This window comes from Haemaphysalis longicornis, unplaced genomic scaffold (genome assembly GCF_048455015.1).
Source record: "Haemaphysalis longicornis isolate Haplotype H1 unplaced genomic scaffold, Haemaphysalis longicornis Haplotype H1 scaffold_7, whole genome shotgun sequence".
NCBI lineage: Eukaryota > Metazoa > Arthropoda > Arachnida > Ixodida > Ixodidae > Haemaphysalis > Haemaphysalis longicornis.
The window spans coordinates 143,922,837-143,947,115 of NW_027526422.1; the positions used below are offsets into that span (position 1 = coordinate 143,922,837).

The following is a 24,279-nucleotide window of genomic DNA, read 5'->3' on the forward strand; positions in this document are numbered from 1 at the left end:
GTCTAGGGCGTGGTTCATCCTTACACATCTCCTGTAACATCTACCCTGCAAATATTTTCTGTTGCCTGAAATAAAACATTTAGATTCACATAGCGATGTGGAATGAATCTTCATACCCACTCGACAATGTATGAAAGCCGCAATAGAGAACGCCCCGCGGTTTACCATCGTTTATCAGAACCGTACCATGGCTCTGGCTTTTCCTTTTTACGGCACGCTTTCTGATCCCCTTTTCGCTGAGCCCCTCTGCCGCGACTGTCACTGCAATTTTCTTAATCATTCTTTGTAGTTTATCATCAATTTTTTAAATGCACGCGTTCCATGAGACGTCGATTTATTAGTGAGACGCTTCATTTGCGCAGAAGGAAAAAAAATTAAAGCGATTGGGTGCTCAGTGTATGATTATTTATTGGTCAGAGATTATCGCCACGATGCATTCAATCTCGGCAGATTATGTCCGCGATTACATTTTGCCGCGATCGTTAGAAGTACGCGCCATAGGCTACGGGCTGCAAGCCTACAACACGTGCAAAGACACTCCACTTTGCTAATCATTTAAAGCGCATAATAGAAATTGAACAAGTATCAAGCTTGGGGTCGCATTACTTTGAAGTCCCTGTCATTTGTCTAAACCGCACATATAAACATGAGGGGTTTCAGTTAAGATTGAATTGCCCTGCAGGGTTATTGCATCGCCAATAGCAACCACGTGTACGTTACGGGTGTATCCGAAGGAAGTTATGTGGTCTTTCCTGAATTAAAAAGAGGAGGAAGAATTGCTGGAGGACTTCTATCGATAACGATAACAGCATGCGAGGGCCGGTACAATGGGAAGCCAGGGCTGATAACGTGCTTGGTCACGCGCTCTGAAGACATTTCTCGCCATAGAAATTGAACAAGTATCAAGCTTGGGGTCGCATTAACTTTGCAGTCCCTGTCATTTGTCTAAACCGCACATATAAACATGAGGGGTTTCAGTTAAGATTGAATTCAGTTAAGATTGCAGGGTTATTGCATCGCCAATAGCAACCACGTGTACGTTACGGGTGTATCCGAAGGAAGTTATGTGGTCTTTCCTGCATTAAAAAGAGGAGGAAGATTTGCTGGAGGACTCCTATCGATAACGATAACAGCATGCGAGGGCCGGTACAATGGGAAGCCAGGGCTGATAACGTGCTTGGTCACGCGCTCTGAAGACATTTCTCGCCAATGCTTGGAATCTACCGCTGTGAGCGCGCCCGCGACCCGGAACATTAGAGAGACGAAAAATGGAGGAAGGCGTTTCACGCAAAAGAAACGCAACAAGTTACCAGGTAAGCCCGAGCTTTAGCCCTTGGACTAATTTTTCACAACCTGGTGTACTGTATTTGTCGGAGTGTCTGCGGTTACAGCAATTAATTTTGATAACCCCTGTCCTCGTAGTCTTCCCTTGCGAATAGCAACCGCTTGCTCATGTTTTGCATAAGCCGCCGGGAAACTAGTCCTTTTTAACGCGCAATGGATAAAGTGTCTGTGTACCATTTAAACTTCACATATAGTTTTATTTTACGTCTGGATAATCAAGGTGCGGTGAAAGTGAAGTTAAGAATATTTCTAAAGAGCTTTGCTCCACGGGTTCGGACGCCGCCTGCTGGCGAGTGCCTGTTGTTTCAAAATCCCTGGCCTTAGCTGGAAATTTAGGCCCTCCTCAAACGCGTGCCCTGTGTTTTATCGTGCCGCCTCATCATGCAGGCCGGAACCTACTCGCAGGGCTTTGTTGGCGTTCGCATACCTAATCGTTCAGGTTGGCGCGAAAGTGACAGAAAAGCAGGTGGCGACATGTTGTGTAGGCCTGATGCCCTTAAGATAGGGGAGTAGGCAAGAGTTCGTCGCCGAGCACCGGATGATCGTAGAGCACTTGGATAAACGGATTTTGTGAAGCACAGGGCTTTCAAGGTAACAGAAGCGGGTACAAATGAACAACACAGATTATCAAGAAGCATTAAAGGTATTCAGGAAAGAAATAACAATGTGGTTATATGCGCGCCAGAGCCTTACTTATGTTTGAAGGATTTAAAGTTTATTGAAAAAAATATAGTTGGTACATTGAAATACAATAATTTATACATACAGAAGGAGGTCCCAAAGTGAAACACTGTCGGGGGACCTCCTGCATCAACGTTATATGGTACAAAAATTCACAGAGGTGTAGCAGCATTCAATTGTGTTTGTGTAGTAGAAGCTATACAATAAAAAGCGAAAGCACGGCAGAGAAAGAAAATACATGGTACCGGCTAGGTTGTGTGAGTTGTTCAGGTGACGTACAGCGCTTGCATAATAAGTACCACACACCGATGCGTAAACGCCGTAATCGGAATAGCTCTCAAAGAAAACGCTTTTTAATCTGCTGTGAAAATAACCTAAGGAACGAGACTAAATAATTTCAGCCGGAATGGGGTTCCAGAATGTATTGCCTGAGAACAGAACCCTCTGTTTGCGGTAATTGGTGCGCGGTTTTGAAAGAAAGATGTTATGATGCTCAGAAAATCTGGTAGTGTTACAGCTTGTGAGGTAAAAGTCGTGGGGAAAGCCATCAATGACGATGACATAAGAGCGCAGGCTGTACGTTTGTAGTCCTAACGTAACTAGCAATAAGGGCCTGGCTGTAACGGTTTTTAAACTGTTATAAATGGAATATGTTGGAGCCATGTACGTGCTGAAGCTGATTATGCGAAAAGCTTGGTTTTGTAAGTCTTCAGTTCCCTTCCTTTGCGAATGTTCCTTTTATTACGCGATGCACTGTCCTTTTCCTTTGCTCTTTTTGTTCTTGTGTTTTGTTTTAATGAAATTTTGATTTGCCGTCTCACTATTGAGTTTAGATGTATGCCCTATGTAATACCCTCCGCCGGAGGGCCTTTAGGGTTGTTTTGAAATAAATAAATAAATAAAATAGATGCGTTTGGTAAGTGCTTCCCCACAATGAAATGCCGTATGCAATGTAGAACAGGGAAGTTAAAACGTGGTCGCCGCAAGACACGGATACCAAAGCATAACTTCTAACTGAATGATTGAGCATGCAGATTGAATTTTAAGTGGGGTCTAAGGTAATTCCTAGATATACTGCAGATTTTGATGCGGCTATGTTGTTATTACGAAGAAAAACGGATGGAGCTGTTGGAACGTGCTTTTGGTGTGAGTGAGAAACCATAAAGCTGATGTTGGCGGGGACTATATGAAGCTTGTATTTTTTTTTAGTTTTTAAGTCGTTCCGTTACAGTGGCCACGTTTTCGTCCCCAATAAATAGCGTGGTGTCATCGGCATAGAGAATGAAATTCCTGTATTTAGAGCCAGAAAGTAAATTATTATTTTACAAGAAGAAAACGGAGAGGGCTTGACAGGCAACGGTGTACACCTGTGTTAATGGTTACTGGTTGTGATAAGGAATCTTTAATCCGTACGACTTGGTTCCGGCTAGCCGAATAACTGCGTAAAAGATTTAAGATGGGCCCACATATTCCGCGTGATTCGAATTTACTAAAAGGCACACTATGATTAATCGTGGCACATGCCTTTGTAAAATCAATAAAAAGGTCCGGGACCAGTATCTCTTGTCTATAAATCTTGTGATGACCTCAGTAAATGTCATCAGAGCCCATTCCGTAGAGTAGGTAGGACAAAAACCGAATTTTTTAGATGTCAGCAAGTCAATTTTCGTAAGGTAGCTGATCAGGCTGTTAACAATACATTTTTCGATGAGTTTGCTGCAAAACGGCAGGACAGTCATTGGGCGATAATTAGACAACATATCACGCTCTCCCTTTTTAAAGAAAGGAACAATTTTGCCCCGCTTCAACTTGGTGGGAAAAATGCCACTCTAAATAATTTGTTGAAAATATTAGCAGCTACACCACTTAGCACACGGAATACAAGTTTAATTTTGGATGGCTTGATTGCGTCCAGCCCAGCTCCGGTGTTTGTCAGAGTACTCAGTACAAGGTAAACTTCATCCGACGATGTGGGCGTAGGAGAAACCCATAGGGCCTGCGGGAAAAGTGAACCTCATCAGCGTCCTTAATCGGAACACCCAAGGAGAAAAAAATAATTGCACGCATGTGCTATATCGTCAGGATTAGTAAAGCACCGACTACCATCAGTAATTTTGTTTATACCAGTTTCTGGATTACCCAAGTTTGGAATTTTTAAACTAGTTTACGATTCTTGAAATTAGTTTTACCGCTTTTCGGGATTTGATTAGAGTAGTAGATTTGTTTGGGTTCGTTTAACAACTTCATGAGTGTGCGAGAGTATCTCTTTAGGAGGGCTTCACAGTTTTCCCTTGTTATGCACGCTATTTTGTTTGCGTGTGGACTGCAATTCGCAGCCCATAATCCAGGGATTTCTTAGGGCATTAGAGCGCTTGTAAGTCCCTGTAATTGATGTGCATGAGAAAACAGCTGTTTTAGTTTATCCGAAGATATCACATGTCTTTTCAACACATGTTTCCGGAATTATATCCTCCCAATCCCTAGTAGAAATTGTTTGAAAAAACTGAGCCGAGATTAATGAAGCGGCATGCGGAATAATACGTTTTGTAGTGTTCTGATTTTCGTTAAGCAAAAAGACAGGGTAATGATCCGTAATGTTGAAATGAACAACTCCAGAAATGTGAGGTGAGGTGAGATTTGATAGGACGTGATCGAGCAGGGTACACGGGCTAAGCGGGACGCACCTTGTGGGCGAGGTAATCAAAGAAACCAGACCATGAGCGCGAAAACAGTTGACGTAAGCTGAGCACGAGGCAGCGTTGATATCCCTGATATAGATGTTCATATCGCCAACGATAATCACATGTTTTTTTTTACGGTTAAGACGATGGACAATGCTGCAGATTTCGGCAAAAAATCCTGCTAAGAAGAGGACTGCGATTGGTATATTGATGAAACAACAGTGTTTTTTATGAGCAAAAACGACGTACGGTGAAATTCTAGCCAGAGAGACTCTACCTTATCTGTACGGAAATAAAGATCGACGCTGAATTTGTAGAATATTGCGTGGAAGATGAACATGGCTGAACCGCCGTGGCGATCATTCGATCAGAGATCAAATTCACAGTGATAACTTGGTAATGAGAGCAGCGTGTAATCTCATGGCGGCAAAAAAGTTTTAGAACGACAGATAATCGAAAAAAAATGGCAGCATCTCAACGTTGCGGGTGATGGCGAGGGTGCGAAGTAAGGGTACTCGAAATTGCATCCAAGTTATGCCCTGAGTGACACCCGATTTGCACCCCGACCGTCATTCGATTTGAGCTGCGAGTTGCACCTTGATAATTCCCTGAATCCCTTGATGGTGGTGTGCGGACGGATGGACGCGGACGGACATTGGGAGGTCCAAATGTACTCCGCACCGTTACAGGCGAGGGGGCAAGCCGTTTGACTCTGGAGCACTATAATTGGCGGTCGTGTCCCAGTGGCTTAGACGACTGACACCAACTCTGTTTGGGATACCAGACACAGGCTCGAATCGTGCCGGTGCCTCTGTGATTTTTGCGATTTTAAATGCTACGCGCACGGACGCGGGCGGACATTGTGATGTCCTAAGCTACTCCGCGCTTAAAATTATGTCTCAAGAGTGTCTTGAAATAGGCAATTTTTTTTCTTCATTGGGGAATAGGCTATGATCATAATGTTTGGATAAGCTTCGAATGTGTAAATGAAATATGAAAGTGGGGTATGGTGGCTGTTGGTGCGGAAACTGAACAACAGAGTAACTCATGACTGGATTGGTTAATCAGAGCGTTCACTACTTGATACAGGCCATATCGTCGGCCCCGAGATACGATAAAAAGGGCTGTCAGTTGTTTTGAGGGCTTTATTGCGGCAGGGGCCGACCCAGAGAAACTTGTATTGGTTGTAGTTTTTTAAATACAAGGCCGGCTTGAAGGCTTTTTTTCCGGTTCTAGCGGTTATTGATTGAAACTGCTTTGTTCTCATCTGTTAGCCCAGTGAAACTGATTGCGGAGCCCGTGCGGCGCGCTTTTTTGGCCACCGCTGCAAACGCAGTCTTTCGTATTCGTGAGCAGAACCTCAAAATTATGTTCTGACCCTCCTTTGCGCGGACACGATAAACGACATCGAAATAGGCTTCAGACACAGGGAACCCGACTTTTTCAGCAATTGTTTTGAATATTCCGACACAGCTCGCCCCTTTCGTCACTGTCACGCCCTTGATTTTTACGTTGTTAAGCTGAGAATATCGTTCCAGTTCACTAACGTAACGTCACAACTGCTGATTCGCACGACTGAGATACTTGATACTTATTTTCTTTTGTGAGAGGGGCATGCTCGGGTTTTATTTTTTCGTAAAGGTCATTAAACATGCTTAGGCGTTTTTTAGGTTCCGCCACATCGGACTGCAAAGCATCGACAGACTTTGCGAGCACAGGGTTCGTCGGCATCATAAGAACACAAAGCAGTAGCAAGGGCACCAAATAAGGCAGCAATGGGTGCGGCAGTATGCGACCAACGGAATAAGCGGCTAACAGAGCGCAACAAACGTGCGCGGCCAATGGCGATTAGTTTGGCCCAACCGCAACCCGTGCTGCCAAGTGTTGGAGCCCAGAGGCGTCATTCCTTTTGTGGCTGTCCGGGAGTGGTGGCGCTAATATGTAATCACGTGGGTCCAGGCGAAGTGAAGCGTCCGTATTTGCTGCGTAAGGTTCGCTTTTCTTTATCGCACGTCAGTAGCTGCGATTGATGAGGTCCCACGCAAACCCTGCGTGCGAAACGGAGAATTAGTTGCGGTCTAGCCGCAACCCCTGCCGCCACGAAAACCAGTTCAATGGCACCTGGAGCTTGTACTAAAACCCGGATAAATGCCAATTACTTCATTTCTCACGTATGCAAGACTACATTTCGAATCACTTCAATATAAACGCAGGGCTTTTAGTTCTCGTTATCATCACTTATTAGACACATTTCCATGGCCGTGCTCTATGTCTACTTGATAGCACAACCTTGGTGGTTTATTGGTTATTATAGATGCGGTAAGATAGCGCAGTTTATGTTGAAATAATTTACAGAGAAGTAAGATACCAATACTCTCTAAATTAAACGCTTAACGATATGGATGAGCTACCTTAACAATTAAATCTAATTTCTCAGCTTAACACCGCAGCTCTTTCTCATTACGACTTGTATTTTTTTCGTCGTAATGAACAAGCACTCCTGGTCTTTTTTCATCACTTGGTTGTCTGATTCGGGAAAATAGTGACGGTCGAGAGTGACAACTTGTATGACGCAACCTTTTACCCAAGTGTAGTACCCCTGAAACGTGAAGGCGAACCATGTATTAGCTGGACTTTAATTTTTGTCTACTATTAGGATTTATTCGGAAGACCATTTTCTCGAAGAGAAAATTATTTAGTGAATACCGCTGACTACAAAGTAATTTGTTATTGTATTGTATATAGCATCAGTGTTATAGGCTTTATTGCAGGTCACTTGCATCAAATTTTTTTGTCGTAGAACAAAATGCCTTTTTGTCTCTCTGGGAATATACTAATATATTTCTCCACACCAGCAAAAGCCCAATTTTTCCCCTGGAGACCTGGTGAAGATAGTGGATATTTGTGCGGAAGGAAACGTAAAATTCAAGAGTGAAGATGACAGGAATCAAGTGACAGAGGTAAGCAATAAATAGGTTTCAAGGTTCACTGAGGAAACAGGGGCAATATATGTTACAGGGGTCGTTAAATGCTTCTCGAGCAGACCTACTGAACAAGCCCAATCGTTAGGTTGGGTGTTCTACGTCTTCTACGCCAAGTGTAGCTTGTTTACGTCAGGTGGAAAGCTCAGGCTTCCGTTGAAAAGTTTGTGAACCCTTTCACACCCTTTCCTGAGTGTTTTCGGACACCTCCATTAAGCGCATGTACAGTGCTTACGGATTGAAACACGACACTGCGAGCGCGTCGCCGCCGGTACATGCAGAGCCGCCTGTGGATACCCGTGGAAGCATGGTGTTGCATTGTGGTACACCGCGGGGATGAGACCAAGCAGGTTAAAAATTTTTTCAACCTCCATGTTGACCGTTTACTGCTTCCGGTTGCCAATGAGCGGGACTGTGGTTCCCCGCACCAGCAGCGGGGTGCTGCGAGCCTGGAGCGCTGGAACGCGTTTGTGCGCCGGCGGCAGTAGCCCGGATGTGCGGGCAGCCCCTTTCGCGACATCGTGTGCGCGCTCTCTTGTTCCGCGTGCCCTTTCAATGCGGCACAGCAATGTTCATGTAATGGACAATCACGCACATCTGAATAAAAGAAACTTCTGTACACAGGAACAGCAAACTTTATTCCATGATGTAAACTAAAAAAAAGGAAAGACGCCTTCGCAGGCACTTTCGCGTGTGGTGCAGTGCACTAGTACTTCCTCGGCTCTCCTCTTTTTTTATTTTATATCATGGAAAAAGGTTGGCTGTTTCTTCATGCAGACGCTCGTTTTATTCCGATAAGCGTGACCATGCCTTACATGCACATTATCTGTGTCGCATCGGCAGGGCAGGCGTAAGAAGAGTGCGCGAGCAGAGGAGGAGGAGAGGGAGGAGGAATAACATTTATTTTTTAAGGGAAAGGGGAGGGGGGAAGGAGAGTAGGTGGTGGCCTCAGTCCAGGCCGCCTTCAGGCCCCCCCGCAGCCCTCGCCCGGGAGATCAGGTACTCCTGATCCTCGAGCTGGAAGCTGGTCAGCCTGTGCTCCCACTGCTCCAATGTAGGTGATGGAATTGGGTTGGGATGTTTGGCGCACTCCCATACGAGGTGATAGGTGGTGTTTGGTGTATTGCATGTTGTGCAGTTGTAGGGAAAAGCAGTTGGTGAAATATGATGCAAAATTGCCATGTTGTAGTAAGTCTGTGTTTGGATTCTGCGCCAGATTTGAGAGTCTTGTGTATTGAGTGATGGGTGAGGAGAAGGGTAAAGGAGGCGCTCCCGGCGATAATGATATAAGATGTCCGTGTATGTTTTTGGGACTGACTGGCTGGGCGAGGCGATTGGAGGTGTGTCGTCGGCCTCCCTTGGGAATGCCCGGTGTAAAATGTCGCGGGCAGCGGCGTGAGCCTCCTCATTCCCCTGGAGGGAGGCATGACCAGGCGTCCAAACAATGTGAATGGTCGGGAGAGTTTTGGCGTGTTTTAGTAGTGTGAGCGCATGCAGAGATATTCGTCCTGATAGGTAATGCCGGCACGCCTGTTGAGAGTCAGTAATGACTGTAATAATTTGCTTTTTGCTGGAGGTGGCCGCTAGGGCGATGGCTGTCTCTTCTGCGACATCGGTGTCGGTTGTTCGGACTGTTGCAGCTGAGATTGATGTCCCTTCGGAACCCACGACCACTGCAACGTGGGCCTGGCGGTGGGGATTTCTTGCGACGTCTGTATAATATACATCCGGGTTGTCGGTGAATTTATTGATTAAGTATCTTATTCTCGCCTGTCTTCTCCCTTTGTTGTATTCCGGGTGCATGTGTCTTGGAATGGGGGCTACTTTGATGTTGGTTCGTATGTTTAATGGGATCCGGGTAGGCGCGTTAGATGGTGCAGGGATGGGGTAGCCCAGTTTGTCCAGAACCACCCGGCCCGTTGGAGTTAGAGTTAGTCGATTTAGTTGGCTTGCTCGTTGCGCTTCCAGAATTTCGCTCAAGGTGTTATGGAGTCCAAGCTTGAGTAGGTTGTCTGTAGGTGTAAAGGCTGGAAGTCCCAGGGCCAGCTTATACGATTTCCGAATTAGGGCATCTATTTTAGAGTGTTCCTTGGGGCGTAGTTGGACGTATGGGGTGCCGTAGGCGATGCGGCTGGTCAGAAGTGCCTGGACGATGCAGCAGGTGTCCTGTTCTTTAAGACCGCTCTGCTGGGTGCAGATCCGTCGGATTAAGTGCATCAACTGCATGACCGTGGTGTTAAGTTGTGGTAGTAAGTCGGTACCGGAGCCGTCTGCATGAAATGGCACTTCCAAAATGCGAAGTGATGTGACTTGAGGTACCGGGCTGGACGCGATGCTGACGGTTGGGTCGGGCGTTGGGTTGGGTGGCCTACCTCGTGTGCGTGCCCGAAGGACCAGTAAAGCTGACTTGGTAGGGGCGCACGCAAGGCCCCGTCTTTCCAAGTACTCCGTCACGCAGTCTATGGCCTGTTGAAGCCTGTCCTGCTGTTCTCCAGCTGATCCCGTGTTCGTCCAGATTGTAAGATCATCGGCGTAAAAGGCGTGATGTAGTTCGGGGATCTCTGAAAGCTGGGAAGGCAGTTGAAGAAGGGCAATATTAAATAGTAAGGGAGAAATAACGGAGCCTTGAGGCGTGCCTTTCGACGGTGTTGAGAATGTGCCCGTTTGTATTGGACCCAGTCGAATTTTAGCGGTACGGCCTGACTCCTTGGAGGATCGCTTCGTGGGTGACGTTGTCGAAGGCGCCTTGAACGTCTAAAGCCAGGATGGTACTGGGGGTGGTTTTGCTGAGGTTGTCTATAATTTGTTCTTTCAGCTGCAGCAATACGTCCTGGGTAGACAGATGGGCGCGGAATCCGAACATTGTGTGAGGGTAGAGGTTATTATCGTAAAGATGTTCTGTCAGTCTACGGTTCACCAGGTGTTCGAAGAGCTTTCCAAGGCATGATGTAAGCGAGATTGGTCGAAGGTTTTCAATGCTGATTCGTTTATGAGGTTTCGGAATTAGCGTTATGTCGGCGTGCCTCCACTGTAGTGGTAGGGTGCCGGCTAGCCAATGTTTGTTGAAAAGTGCCAGTATGGACTCCTGCGTGTCCTCGTTCAGGTTTCGTAGAAGTTTATTCGTAATTCTGTCCTTGCCTGGCGTGGTGTTACGGGTCAGACGCGCAAGTTCCCCCTGTAGCTCTTGCATTGTAAAAGGGGCGTCCATGCATGCGTTCGGTTCGCCTTGGTACGGATCGAGGGTGATTTTGCTGCCGCTGTTCTGTGCCGAATAGTTTGTTTTGTATAGTTAGCAATAATTGGTCCGGTGGGTTTGGGTGGTTATGCACCAGGCGTTGGATCTGCTGTTGCGTCGTGGTCTTGGACGGTTTCGAGCCCAGTAGATGTCGTAGTATTTTCCACGTTCTTTTAGTGCTCAACGTGCCACTTAATTCACTACAAAATGTTCTCCAATTTTGCTTTTGCTGTGTTAGGGCATACTCTGCTGCCTCTTTGGTAATTCGAGCTATTTTTAGTTTTAGTTTTCGGTTGGTTTTTCTGGTTTTCCAGCGTTTGATTAGTCCTCTGCGTGCAGCCCATAGATGGTCGAGGTGAGTGTCAATAACCGGTGTTTGAGTAGTCAAAGTCACAGTTTTGGTGTGGCGTTGTATCACTTCCTCTATCTTTGCTGTCCAAAGTTCAAGATTTTCTTCTACAGGTGGTAAATCAGTCAAATCTTGCCGAACCGCGGGCCAGTCTGTGAGCTTGGCTTGTCCTAGGCCGCGACGTAGGGTGCCGTGAGCCAGTGTCAGGGTGACGATATAGTGGTCGCTCCCAAGATTGTCCGGTAGCCGTTGCCAATCAAATTGGGTGACATGTCGTACAAATGTAAGATCTGGAATGGTGTCCCTTGACACACTTGTTCCCAGTTTCGTAGGATAGGTAAGGTCGTTGCAAAGCACAAGCTGGAAATTTTGTGTTGCTTGCAGCAACGCCGTTCCCTTCTTAGTTGCCTGTGGGTAGCCCCAGGAGTGATGAGGTGCGTTGAAATCCCCAAGGAACACTAAGGGGTTTGGGCCTGCCTTCTGGATTGCCTCCGCCAGAAGTGGGTTGATCTCCGTAAGGGGTTGGTTCGGTGGGCTGTATATGTTAAGGATGAATAGAATCCGCTGGCCAGGCTTCACCGGAATGATTTCTATGAAGGTATGAGCGATGGGTGAGGCCATTAAATGCTCTTGGGCCGTAAAATCTTTATTAACTAACACCGCCGTTCTGTGACTGCGATCACTCGAGTACGTTTCATACCCACGCAAGGTAGGTTGTGGCGTATCCGTTTCCTGAAGAACGAGAATTTCTGGAGGCGATGCCTGGATGTAGTTTTCTAATTGGGCTTTTTCACTTCGGAATGACCGGCAGTTCCATTGGTAAATTTTTATTTCATTTAATTTCCCCGCCATTCATCAGGAGTAAATTATGATGACGGTGGAGAGTTGCTAGCGTACTGCATCATCGGAGACTGCTGGGAGCCATCTTGGCGTGGCTTTTTGTGGGCTTTTTCAATGGTGGTCTCCAACTGGGTAATCCGAGATTCTAGCGACGGGAGTAATATTTCTTGAGCTGACCGGTTTTCTAATGCTGACAGCCGTGACGCGATTTGGTTGATGAGACCGAGCATATTTTCAGTAGTTTCAGAGATTAGCTTGTTGAGGACCTGGGTGGACTCTGTTATGAGGCTCACAACTTTTGGCAGCACCTTTTCTTCCATGAATGTCTGGGCTGGCTCTGGGACGGGTGGTGGGCTAGGTTGGCGCTGTATGGAGGTTTCCAACGCCTCTATCCTCTTTTGCAAGTCGGCGTTTTGTTGTTTAATCTCCTTGAGTAGTTGTGTGAGTTCGGATGCCGGTTGTGTGTGTGGTGGTTGTGTGTCGGGCGTTATGACTGGGAGAGGGGGAAACTCTGGAGCAGCGGGAGCATTAGAAACTATAGCTGACCAGCTTACCTTCTGCGCTGTTGTTCCTTGAGCAGCGGTGTGACGGGCCGTCGAAGCTTTTGGGATCGTTGGGATTAACCTCTTAGGGCAGTCCTTCCCAGCGGTGGAGTGGGCCAGATTACACAGTTTGCATGTTGGTGCACATTGATGGTCACTGGCTGGGTTGTTTAGTCCACAGTCAATGCACTTTGGTCGATCCGGGTTTGGGCACACGTCTTGTCGGTGTCCGAGTTCTCCGCACAAGCGACACACTTGCACAGAACGTCGGAATGGGCGGCATCGGTACAGAAGGCTTCCCACTTTAACGTAAAATGGGACGTGTGGACCTTGAAAAGTCAGTAGGGCCGAGGTGGCTCGACCCATGAGGCGTGCGTGCAGGAGCAAAGGCTTGTTGGCTTGCAGCATATCCTGTAGCGTCTCAGTGTTCACTTCCGGATCAAGGCCGTGGATGACTCCCCTGCTTGTGTTCGGTGGTGGCTTCATGTACGGTTGGACTTCGTAGTCCGCTGCACCAAGCCTGAGGGACTGGATTGCGCTTAGCGTGATGGCTTGTTCAGGATCCGGGGTGCAAGCAACAATTAGGTTGTTGGGGCTTTGTACTTGGACTACTACGTTATCGTAGAAGTCTTGCTGTGGAATTTGGCTCGCCGCGGCAATGCTGTGAGAAATAGCTCTCGGTGTCCACGCTGAAACGTTCAGTCCAGTTCTCGGGCGGTACACGATCGTGTATTGATCTTTCGGTAGCCGAGGCGGTGGGTTTCGAGATGTGGTGGTCTTCGCAGTAGCGTTAGCTTGCCTGTTCGGTGATTGCGACGCAGTTGACTTCTTGCGAAGCACAGGGATCCAGGGATTGTCAGGTGGGCGCGTGCGCCCGCTCAGCGGATCTATGTCCATGTCGGCGCAAACAGGCGGTGAGCTTGAAGCACGTGCACTGACCTGGTTGTCTGGAACGCCAGCTCGAGCTGCGCTCGAGCTCGCGCCGCCGGGGCTCGTAGCCAGCTCTACAAAGTAGGCCCAGCTCGGTTGGTGAAGCCGCGGATCTTCTGATGGTAGTCTCTAGATGAATTCTGGGAGTAGATGAATAATTTTGGTGTCCAAAGAGAGCTCGTGACTTCCGCTAGCCGATACTAATTAGATTTTGGCTGGATGAACTCGAGGTTCGCTGACTGAGCGACATAAACGGCAGCCGAAACAGAGCTGTGCTGCTCGTGTCAGCCCCCTGGTGGCGACCCGCGAGCAGACGATGTCGCGAAATTGGCTGCGCGGACCGCCGGCCGGCTGCCACCGGCGCACAAACGCGCTCCTGCGCTCCAGGCTCGCAGCGTACCGCTATCACTGCGGGGAAGCACAACCCCGCTTATTGGCAACCGCGAGCAGCAAGCCTGAGGTTAAAACGCTCTCATCTTCGTGGTAAGTCCACGGGCGGAGCTGCATGTACCGCAGGCCACGCGCTCGCAGTGTCGCGTTTCAATTCCTGAGCACTGTACGACATCAATTCTCCCATCTGCGTCATAAAGTAGCGATCCTGCTATTGGACGGCTTTTTTCCAGCAATTCAGGCGAAGAGAACCGTCGTCGGCTCAGTGTCGCCAGGTCTCGGTGACAGGGCTTCAGGACCACGCTGGCACGCTATTGTGCTCACTATTACCTTTTTTGCTCTATTACCTATTTTCTCGTTGAAGGGGCCATCCAGACAAAAAAAAGTTTCTTGTATTCGAAAGATTACGTGTTTTTAATGCCCCCAGCGCTTCTCCAGAAGCAAAGGATGCTTTATTCTCTGAAAAATTATGTTTATGTTAAAAGTTTGATACTCCCGCCAAATGGTATGTTTTCCTGACGTCTGCAATAAAGTCATACGAGCGCGTATTCAAACGAACTTCCGCTGCGTCATTCGGCTCTGCGGCCTTGCTTGCCGTCGGCCGTCACAGATGGCGATATCATACTCATCCATGGACCGCTGCCCGCCGTTGCTTTGTTGTTGACCGTATTTGTACCTGGCTTGTTTTAGGGGCGAAGCTCCTAAAGCCATGGGTCTGTCCATCCCTTGTGTCTCGTGGTACGTGACCGCCGCATGCTTTTGGAGATGTCGCAAAGTGGGCCGCGTTGCACGCGCAATAACCGGCTGCAACCGGCTGCGCAAACTCGGCACCGGGAGCGCGAGCTTGTCTGTGTTCGCCAACGGAGGCGCGAGCGCACGTGCACTGCGAGGGGGAGATCACGCAAGAGATCACGCCACGAACGCAGGCAGTCGTTCTCGGAGATCGAACGAGACGCAAGGACCTTTGCTCATTTCCTCTCGTCTTGTTCGGGCACAAGTTCGCCCTAAATAAAAGTTCTTTCTTTACCGTTGTGTCCCATCCTACGTGACAAATTGTGGTAGAGAACAAAATAAAAGAACAAAATAAAAGTTGATTTGTACAATGTACGCACACAGTCTTACGTCTTTCTTAATGATGTAATGGGCGAACTTTCACGGGAGAGTTACGGTTACCGATGATCTCCCCCTCTCGAGCTTCGCCCCACTTATCATCATTCATTCCGTGGATATGGCGTGATTTTTTTATTACTGTAGAAAGTAATTCTTTTGCGAAACATAGGGTATCTTTGACAAACAGAGTCGCGGAAGGCAACGTCGCTTACGCCAATCGGCCAGTGTCGTGTAAGACAACTGCAGAGCGGCGGACTACTGTGCAGCTAAAACAAGCATAGTCCCCCTGTACCAACCGTAGTGCGTGTCGGTACCTCTATGCTTACGTGTATTTTCGTAACTTTCAATGTTTATCGCACATTTCTTGCTGATATAAAATGAATATGCATTACATTTAAACACAAATAGCTTCTTCAGCATGCTCATAAACCATGCCTAATTTGCGTTTGGTTTTGGCGGCTGCAATCGCACAGCTGTGCTCATATGACATCGTAGGTTCTGTTGCGGGAAATGAGCTAGTGGGCTGCATGGTCATTCCCTTTTTTTCTAATTATATTGCTTATTTGAGCGAAGTGTGCGTTAAAAGTGGCGTCAGTATGATTCTAACGAGGCAACGTTTCGAATGAACCAAACTTGTGTTTTGTCTGCATGGTCCCTTTAAAGGAGTCATGAAGAGAAAACACAAGTTGGGTTCAGTCGAAAGATTGCCTCACTAGAACCATATTGACAAAACTGCTAACGCAAACTTCGCTCAAATAAGCTACATAATTAGAAAAAAAGAGAATGACCATGCGACCCACTAGCTATGATGTCATACTAGAATGCTCGGCGATTGGCGGAGGCCGGCAAAAGCAAACGCAAGTTAGGCAGGGATTACCAGTTTGCATAGTGAGCTATATGTCCGTGAAAACATACTGCCCATTCCTTTTAGGAAGCTAAGAACGGTGGAGTAAACTGTTGAAGATCCGATCGAACACGCAAACATGTAGGCCAATGCATACGAAACTACCCCCGGCCGAGCTGGACATTTCACCGTCGCGCAGACAAATTTTCGGGTTCGAAGCTCTTTGGGCCAACGGACCGTTCTTGCGCGCACAGCCGTGACATTGCTTGGTATCTTAATCCCTTGACAGGAAGGTGACGTCATATTGGCAACCAGCAAAGGTAAAAATAGACACGAGGGGAGTAAGGAACAGCAAGCAGCGACGAGATAGTGCCACTCATCGCAGTTTCCGAATGGTGGTCGTGTTGGCTTGCTGCTGTCATTACGAGCTCGTTTTCAGTTTACAACCACTGAAAACTTCAGTTTGTTCGAGTACTTTACAATTAAATTTCATTGCTGCGCCCTGAAATGCCCATGTAGTATGGGCAAATCGTCAAGGGTATGCGACATCCCCGCCGGTGAAGAGATCTCCTTTCATGCGCTGTCGAACGACGAACCTCTGCGAAGAAAGTGGCTACGCTTTGTGAACTTTGGAAACGGAGAAGAAAAGGAGCTAAAGGAAGTACGAGTGTGCTCGCTTCATTTCCGATTAAGTGATTACGGCAGGGACTCTTACGTTAGCTCACTACTGGCACTTGTCGCCTCTCGCCGCCGACTTCGTCAAATCGCGGTCAAAGTGCTCTGAGCTTAGAAACAAAATACCGTACACACCGCGCATTGACACTCGTATCCTTCTGGTCGGAGCAGAGAGCTCGCGCGAACGTATTTCCGAACACGACACCGGCCAACTGGCATAAGCGATACTGCTACAGAAATTGAACTATTATTAACAGTAATAAAAATACGCCACATACGTACCAGTCTGTATTCGTCCGTCGCGATGGGGCTGACAAAGCAGCGGTGCCGACGGCTGGGCGTTCGTCTGTTGTGAGTATCACGGAATGGTCGCTTTCTGGTCCATCCGTGTATTCCGCAACTCCTGCCGCTTGTGCACTTAGAAGAATTGAGCGTTCAAATGGTGTGAGGTTGTTAGATGCAAGCCCGAGCTCCTCCGTGACAGCTTTGTTGTTCGGATCAGGCGATTCTATGACTAGGGCTGCTGGTTTACTAGGTTTTACTAGTATTTTTATAATGGCCGCCACCTCGGTTTCGGCAGGAGTTCCGGTTCCTGTTTGAATTCCGCGTGTGGGTGCTATATGGAGTCGACATACTAGGTATTTGTTTCATGTACCGGCGCATATGACGCCATTGTTCACGTTACAAAATGCACAATTTAGATGGAGATTTAAAAATTTGGCTTAAATTGCCTTATTTATCAGTGAATAAAGCATCGTTTGCTTCCCGGAAAGCGCTTGGGGTACTATGAAACACCTAATGGTTTGAATAAAACAAACTTTCGTTTTGTCTTCATGGTTCCTTTAAGGCACACCCTCGCAGACGGACACGACGGCGACATCGACTTTAGATTTGGCAGACCACGTTGTCACACGACGGTGACGGCGAGGGAAAGGTCGGCTGATCGGAAGTCCGCGTCGTTTGAGTGGCTCACTGAGGGAAGAAGCCGACAATACCGGCTGGCCGACGGGTCGTCGGGACTCGATCGTTAAGCGAGAACTGCGCCCAGATTACGTAATGAATGCGGCTGTGTTTTATCAGTTTCTGCAGAGCAACAAAGTTAGTAAGGTCCATGAACAGATACGTTGCAATTGAACAGTACCGCTTTGGGGATGCGTGTTTTGGCTTGCGACGCTTCATCCATCCGCTTCGGAAACTTCGTATACCTACAAACTGCATAGGTGTGTGCGACCGGCACGCTTGTAGAAATATAAGGCCATTTAAGTGCAGGAGAAGGTAAGGTAAGTATAAAGAATCAAATATCGGCCAAACGTTTCAGTGTAAAGCGCAAAAGAAAAGTATGGCAAGCACTATTCCCGCAGTGCGAAGTTTCAGTCGAAGCCGGGCACGGATTTCCCAAGCAGCGCAGTCGCTGCTGGTCAGCCATACTGGGCGCTTCAGGCAACCTTAATGCACAAGCGTTACTAAATTACTGATGTGAGACACGAAGGGTGGGCCTCCATCTATTATAGTATAGATTATTTGAAAATACCTGTGTCTTATGCCGTGGCGGAGTGGTTTCAAGCGTCGCATGCACTTCGTCAACATTGCGAGTTCAAATCTCTGCAGAGCCTAATTCTTTGTGTCTGAACGGGTTTTAAGTTCCATAGTTCACGCGTCCTATTCGCGAATTCAAACCGGAACGTTTTCGTTGAACTATCAACCTACCAGTTGAATTGGCGCTATATATAAATATATGCCATGGTGGCGATTTGTTCAGTTTTGAGCTCGTGCTTTCTATACAGAAAACGTCAAATGTAGTCTCAAATGAAGAATGCTTATGTGTGGATTTTGAAAATTGGTATGTCTTTATGGATTGTAAACATAGTCTTCTCTCATCTGCTGAAAAAAGACAGAAGGTATGCTTAAGTGTGGGTGTATGTGTGTCTGTGGGGGGGGGGTGTAGTGTAGGGCGACGGCTGGCTACCAAACCCGCTACATATCGGGGGTTAGCAGAACTGAGTACGTACAAAAATGAATGAACGGCCTTTATAGAGAGAAAAGACCCCTAGGCCATTGGGAAAGAGCGAGTGTGGATGAATTGTTTGGTGCGATCATATGCAGGATTGCACCACAGCCCAGGCGCTGTCCCAACACTCTCGCTATTCTTCGGATGCCGCTCATAATATCGGTCACGGTGTACTGGAATAATTTGTAACCGAAAGGTCATGTAGAGTTCCTCAGGAAAGGACGGGGTATGTAATGAATGACCCACGCTATAAAGAAAGACACTGCGCAGTATCGTGCAACCCTTCGGCTGCTTTTTTTTTGTTACGGGTATAAATGTTTAGAACGGATCCGAAAAACGGAATTTTATATCACTATTATCTGCGTACGCGCGTGTTTTGCGTCACATTTCGACCAAGCTAGGCATTGGCTCGAAAGATCGGCCAATTAAGCAAGATATAAACCAACGCCAGTTTGGAACGTGTGTACGTGGTAATAACAAAATTTGAGGCGATTATTTAGTAATTCGCTCACATATCTGGCTCCCATACGTAGGAGCACATGTCGTCGCTGCATTAGCGCGGAGGCTCTTACAGGGATGTTTTGTTTTCGCGCTATCTTTCGGAGTGGTGCGGGAGAATAAACGTTCCACCCCATTATTTCCGACAGCTTTTGCAGCCGTTACGGAAATAAGGGATTCATAAGCAGAATAAAGAATCCAAAAAAAAAAGTGTCCAAACGGACTGCAGAAAGTCAGACGGCCGTGCCCCAAAGCCATGCTTGCGACCCAGTACTATTGCATTAGCAGACGCGCGCAACCAGATGTTGTTGCAGACGTCACTGAAGGCATCATGGCCAATAACCGAGCGGGTGAGCGCTCGCGCATTTCCAGGAGGCAGCGAAACGAGGAGGAAACACGCCGCGTGCGACAATGCTCTGTTTGATTTGCGATAACTACACTAATACTCCTAGCTTTAACAAATACTTAATTACTAGAACATTGATTTATCTGAAAATGGGACCACACATGTATCGGAAAAACGTCTTTCAGAGCGCCTATAAGGCTCTGCTTAAAAACAAAATACTCCTAAGCAGTCTTATTAGCAGCAGTAGTGACGAAAGAGAAGTTCTGCGTATATGAGCCTTACTTCTTACAGCGCTGAAGACAAGGGAGTTTCCAACCACGTTTTCGGATTTTTTGTGGAGCAAGGTAATAAATTGAACTTCATTTCTGATGGACTTGTACAGGGCGTTACGAAAATCGTTAGTGCTTAGCACTCGCATATGAGTTTATGAGTATCTTATCTGCAGAGCAAAGACGCGCTTCTAAACACAAATTGGCGCGAATTACGGCTAGCTTGAAAATGTAGTTTCCAATACGCGGACTGGCTGTACAATGTGCATCGTTGACTTGTCAAATTTGAGAGACATTGTACCAGGGGCGAAACGCTTAACAATATAAAGCTGTCTCTCTAAAGGTGCTGGTGGGTTTTTATTCGTTCCTTAAAGCTAGCGTGTCCTTAAGTTTAATTACCGTGCTCCACTTATTATACAAGTGTTTCCCAACCCGTGGTAAAACGTTTTGCATCAATCAAATGATCTAGGGCGCACCCCTTTGACCGCCATCTCTGGTTTGAGCCACGTTGTCCCGTAACCTAGTGAACCATTGCAAGATGGAATAGTGAAAGAAAGCAAAGGAGGAGAGTGACGCGAAATTGTGAGGGGAGGGCGATTTGCCGTGGCGGCCCGAGCGCTCTCCGAAACTGTGCGGTGGGGAAGGGGGGCTGTATGCTGTGCCAGCACGAGAGAGAGAGAGAGAGAGAGAGAGAGAGAGAGAGAGAGAGAGAGAGAGAGAGAGAGAGAGAGAGGGTTGGCTGGTGTGTAAGCAGATTTGAAGTATGTAGTGTGAGTAGAGTTGGTGCGTGGTGTTAGAGTAAGGAGACGCGTAGGCAGGGTGGCATGATTGTCTTTAATTAGGCAAAGTAGGTGAACGTCTAGTTGTGGTTGTCGTTTCGCCTTGAGTATGACTTCTTTGTGGTCCATGAAGTGTAACGTCAGTGGATGCTGCAGTAGAGGTTCTATGGTGAAGTTACATCGCCACACATCCTAGCGGCAGCGTAGTAGAGCCGGCGAAGACAGAGGTTGGAAGCAGACTGAACGGCGCGCAGCGCGTGTGCACACCTGAATGGAAGAGAGACGCGCATGCATATGCAGTGGAATAGCGCGCAGCGCGTGTGCACACCAGGAGAATTGAGGAGGGACGCGCATGCGCAGTGGAGTAGCGCGCAGCGTGTGTGCACACCAGGAGAATGGAGTAGAGACGCGCATACGCAGTGGAGTGGCGCCCAGCGCATGTGCACACCAGGAGAATTGAGGAGAGAGGCGCATGCGCAGTGGAGTAGCGTGCAGTCGTCTGCACACCTGGACTATACGGTGGTGAGGAGGAGAAAGAAGCGTGCTCGTCTCGTGGCGACCCAGGAAGACACCGGCAACACTGTTGCTCCTGGAGCCATTAAAGGGTAAGACACCACCGGGCGTTCAGCAAGCCGAGCATGCGCAGTGGGTGTGTGGACGGCGCAACAACAACAACAACAACAACAAGGGAGGGACATAGCCCCTACCATGAGAGGCTTCGCATCTATAAAATAAAATGGAGTCCTTGGAGGCGTAGCTCGTCTGCGAAACGCAGGCGAAAACGTAAGGGTTGCGTACGCGTTACGATGGTGTGCGTTCGCTGCCTATATCGCGGATCGCGGTCCCTTCCTGAGTTGCACTTGGTGCCGACGCCGAGAGGCTCATCATCGCTGCCGTCGAAAGAACATACTAGTGAGTGCTTCCCCAGCGCACTCCTGCCGCACCCAAATATCGTATTAGGGAGTATCGTATTCGCCAGCCAATTTTTGGTTTACCATAACAATAGACCAGTTACATTTGATAAGCGATTGTTGTGCAGCGAAATGCACTTTGTAACGAACACAAGTTCGAAGCACGGTGTTATGCATCCTTGTTTTCCCATTGTCTCTCCGGCATCTTCGCACCATGCATTTTGCCTTACAAAGTAATCACTTAAGGGAGTTATACCCCTGTTACATGGGCACTCCAACGGCCTTTAACGATAACGGCAGTGGGTCCTAACGCCCGTTAGCGGGAGTCAGACCGCAGTGCGAGCGCCTTTAAAAACCCAACGGGGGCAGGTGCTAACAGAGCTAAGAGGTCTCCGTTCTGCCGCTGTCACCGTTATCTGGTCAGACAGGCTGGATGGCAGCCCAGCAACAACGTGTTCTCGCTGCCGGCGAGCGCGCTACCGCAAAAAAGCATCGCTATGGCAACATCGCTGACGCATTTGCTAATTAACTTGTGGAAGCACAGTGAGGCTGATCTTAGTACAATACATGAACCGTGAAATTAAACGCTTCACCACGTCGAAACCGAAACAAGCGCAGCCATCTGTAACGCAATGAATAGGACTGGATCAAATAAATAAGGTTCTCCAGCCCTCCTACGAAAATTGCCGGGAAGTGTAAAGAAAATACACTGGAGCAAGCAGTGCAGAAAATAATGATACAAAACATTTTTGTGTTCGTGAAGTGAAATTTTCAGAGTGACGTGATAAATCATCCCAACGGAACCGAAGAAGGAATGTGCCGTATGAGCAGAGCCACCACCGTTCAGTTCCCATGGCTGTTACGGCATGAAATTGCCGTCTGCATTAAGGGCCGTTGAAAGTTCACGTGTAACAGGGGTATTACGGAGTGAGTAAAGTAAGCATGCTGGTCATTAAGGGTAACAGAGTGGGTCCCTAGAGAAGGCAAGCGTTGCAGGGGGCGGCAGAAAGTTAGATGGGCAGATGAGATCAAGAAGTTTGCGGGGATAAATTGGTCACAGTTGGCACAGGACCAAGGTAATTGGAGAATAATGGGAGAGGCCTTTGCCCTGCAGTGGGCGTAGATAGGCTGGTGATGGTGATGATGATGATGATGAAAGTAAGCATGACTCTTGTGTCGTAAATCTTCAGCTGCAGACGCTGATAATACACCGGCCTGATAAATACTTGCATTAGAGTAGAGGGCGAAATGTGGGCGCCGAATTGATAAATCGGTAGAGGCTGCCTAGCTTTCTAGCTTCGAGAACAAATCATAACGCAAGTGTTCCTCTCGTATCCTTGCGTTACGACGATGACCAACTGCGCGGTCATTTACGATTATGGAACGCTTGCTTGAACGTACCGGAGTTATCAATGCTTCCTTATTGCGGTAGGAAAAGAAGCAATAGTGATTGTCGATCGTAGTCTCCGCCTGCGATTGACGAACCTATCAGGACATTGGAATCACACGACCCACCTGCAATGTGTTATCATTGCGAAGGCAATGATTGATTGATTGCAGGGTTTAACGAGCCGACGCAACGCGGGCGATGAGGCGCACCGTAGTGGAGGGCTCGGGGTTAATCTTGACCATCTGGGTATCTTTAACGTGCGCCGAAATCTCGTACACACGGGCGTTTTTGCTTTTCGCCTCCACCAGAAAAGCGGCCGCAGCGGCCGGGAATCGAACCCGTGACCTCGTGCTCAGCAGTGCAACACCTTAGCCACTGAACCACCGTGGCGGGTGCGAAGGCAGTGATCGCCGAGGCCGAGGGGCCTGGAAAAATTTTCAATTATTCAGCACAAGTTTTCCGGTTTTTATATGACCCTAATGATGATATAATGACAAAGTAACTGGTTAGCGTGGCGGCACGCAACGTATCATTTTGCAAGAAAAGGAATGCCGTTACCTTGCAAGCTTTGCGCTTTTCACCTTGAAATAAAAAATAAGGCAAAATCCATTTTTTACGGGCAAATAGGGAGGTAGGCCGTGCAGTCCTCCACTTCTCTATCGGCGTTTCCTATTGCTTCATCTGCGTCTGCTTTATTTTCGCGGTGCTTTGTTTTCTTTGATGCAGTTTTACGAACTACTCGAGCTCGCTATTTTATTGCCGCTGCTACTGCTTCCGGAGGGCGAGTGCCGCTGCCGGCAAACTAAAAATTTCATCTCGTGCTCAATCAGTCAATTACGCTTCTAGCAAGTAACTGCTTGACCTGTAATACGAGTCGCTCTCTCATAGAAAGAACAATAATGTGGTGGTTAGGAAAAGAGATGCATTTATTATGACGCACAAATCAATCACAGCTATCTCAAAGTGCGTTGTGGGCATAACTGCGGCAATTGAGCGTTAATTCAGATTACTTTTCACAAATTTTAACATACTTTCACATATGGGCCTTCTCGTTTATCAGTCCCGGATCGTCCGCGGACTGCTCGAAACGCGATCCGGTGGTCGATTTTTCATCTATTCCTATGGGACTTCCGGTCCGAACGCAGTCCTCGGACTTCCCGCGAACCGTCCAGGAGTGGTATATCGAAGATGCCCTATATCTCCCAACTGAAACACCCGGCGTCCACCTCTTCTTAGTACACACTGTTTATTCTTGTGGCGCGTGAGGATGTACAGTCAGGCTCAATTTGAAGGTTATCACGGGAGCACCGAGCAAGCAAGACCAGAGCGCCGTTCCGTGGCACTTCTTTTCATTCGCAAAGATGAGATTATACTGCCCTCCCTCACCTCTTGGCTTTTGCATAGAATTCGCTCACCTCCTTCTAGAAAGGCCGACTGCCGCAGTTTTTTTCTTCATTCCTTTTTGGGTGACGTATC

The 24,279-nt window shown here is 47.7% G+C and overlaps 1 protein-coding gene across 5 annotated transcripts in view; it reads left to right on the top strand.

Annotated features, from left to right (window-relative positions):
• The first annotated feature begins 1,002 nt into the window (after positions 1–1,002).
• LOC144147095 (uncharacterized) overlaps positions 1,003–24,279 on the top strand; it is a 364,907-nt gene continuing 341,630 nt past the window's right edge. For 2 of the 5 annotated variants that reach the window (XM_077679147.1, XM_077679150.1), the window contains exons 1-2: positions 1,004–1,313; positions 7,562–7,666. In XM_077679147.1, coding sequence (XP_077535273.1) covers positions 1,269–1,313; positions 7,562–7,666 — 150 coding nt within the window. In that variant the 5' untranslated portion in view covers positions 1,004–1,268. Of the gene's footprint in view, positions 1,315–7,561; positions 7,667–24,279 lie in introns of all 5 variants that reach the window. The other 3 variants (XM_077679149.1, XR_013317818.1, XM_077679152.1) reach the window with 3 other exon arrangements.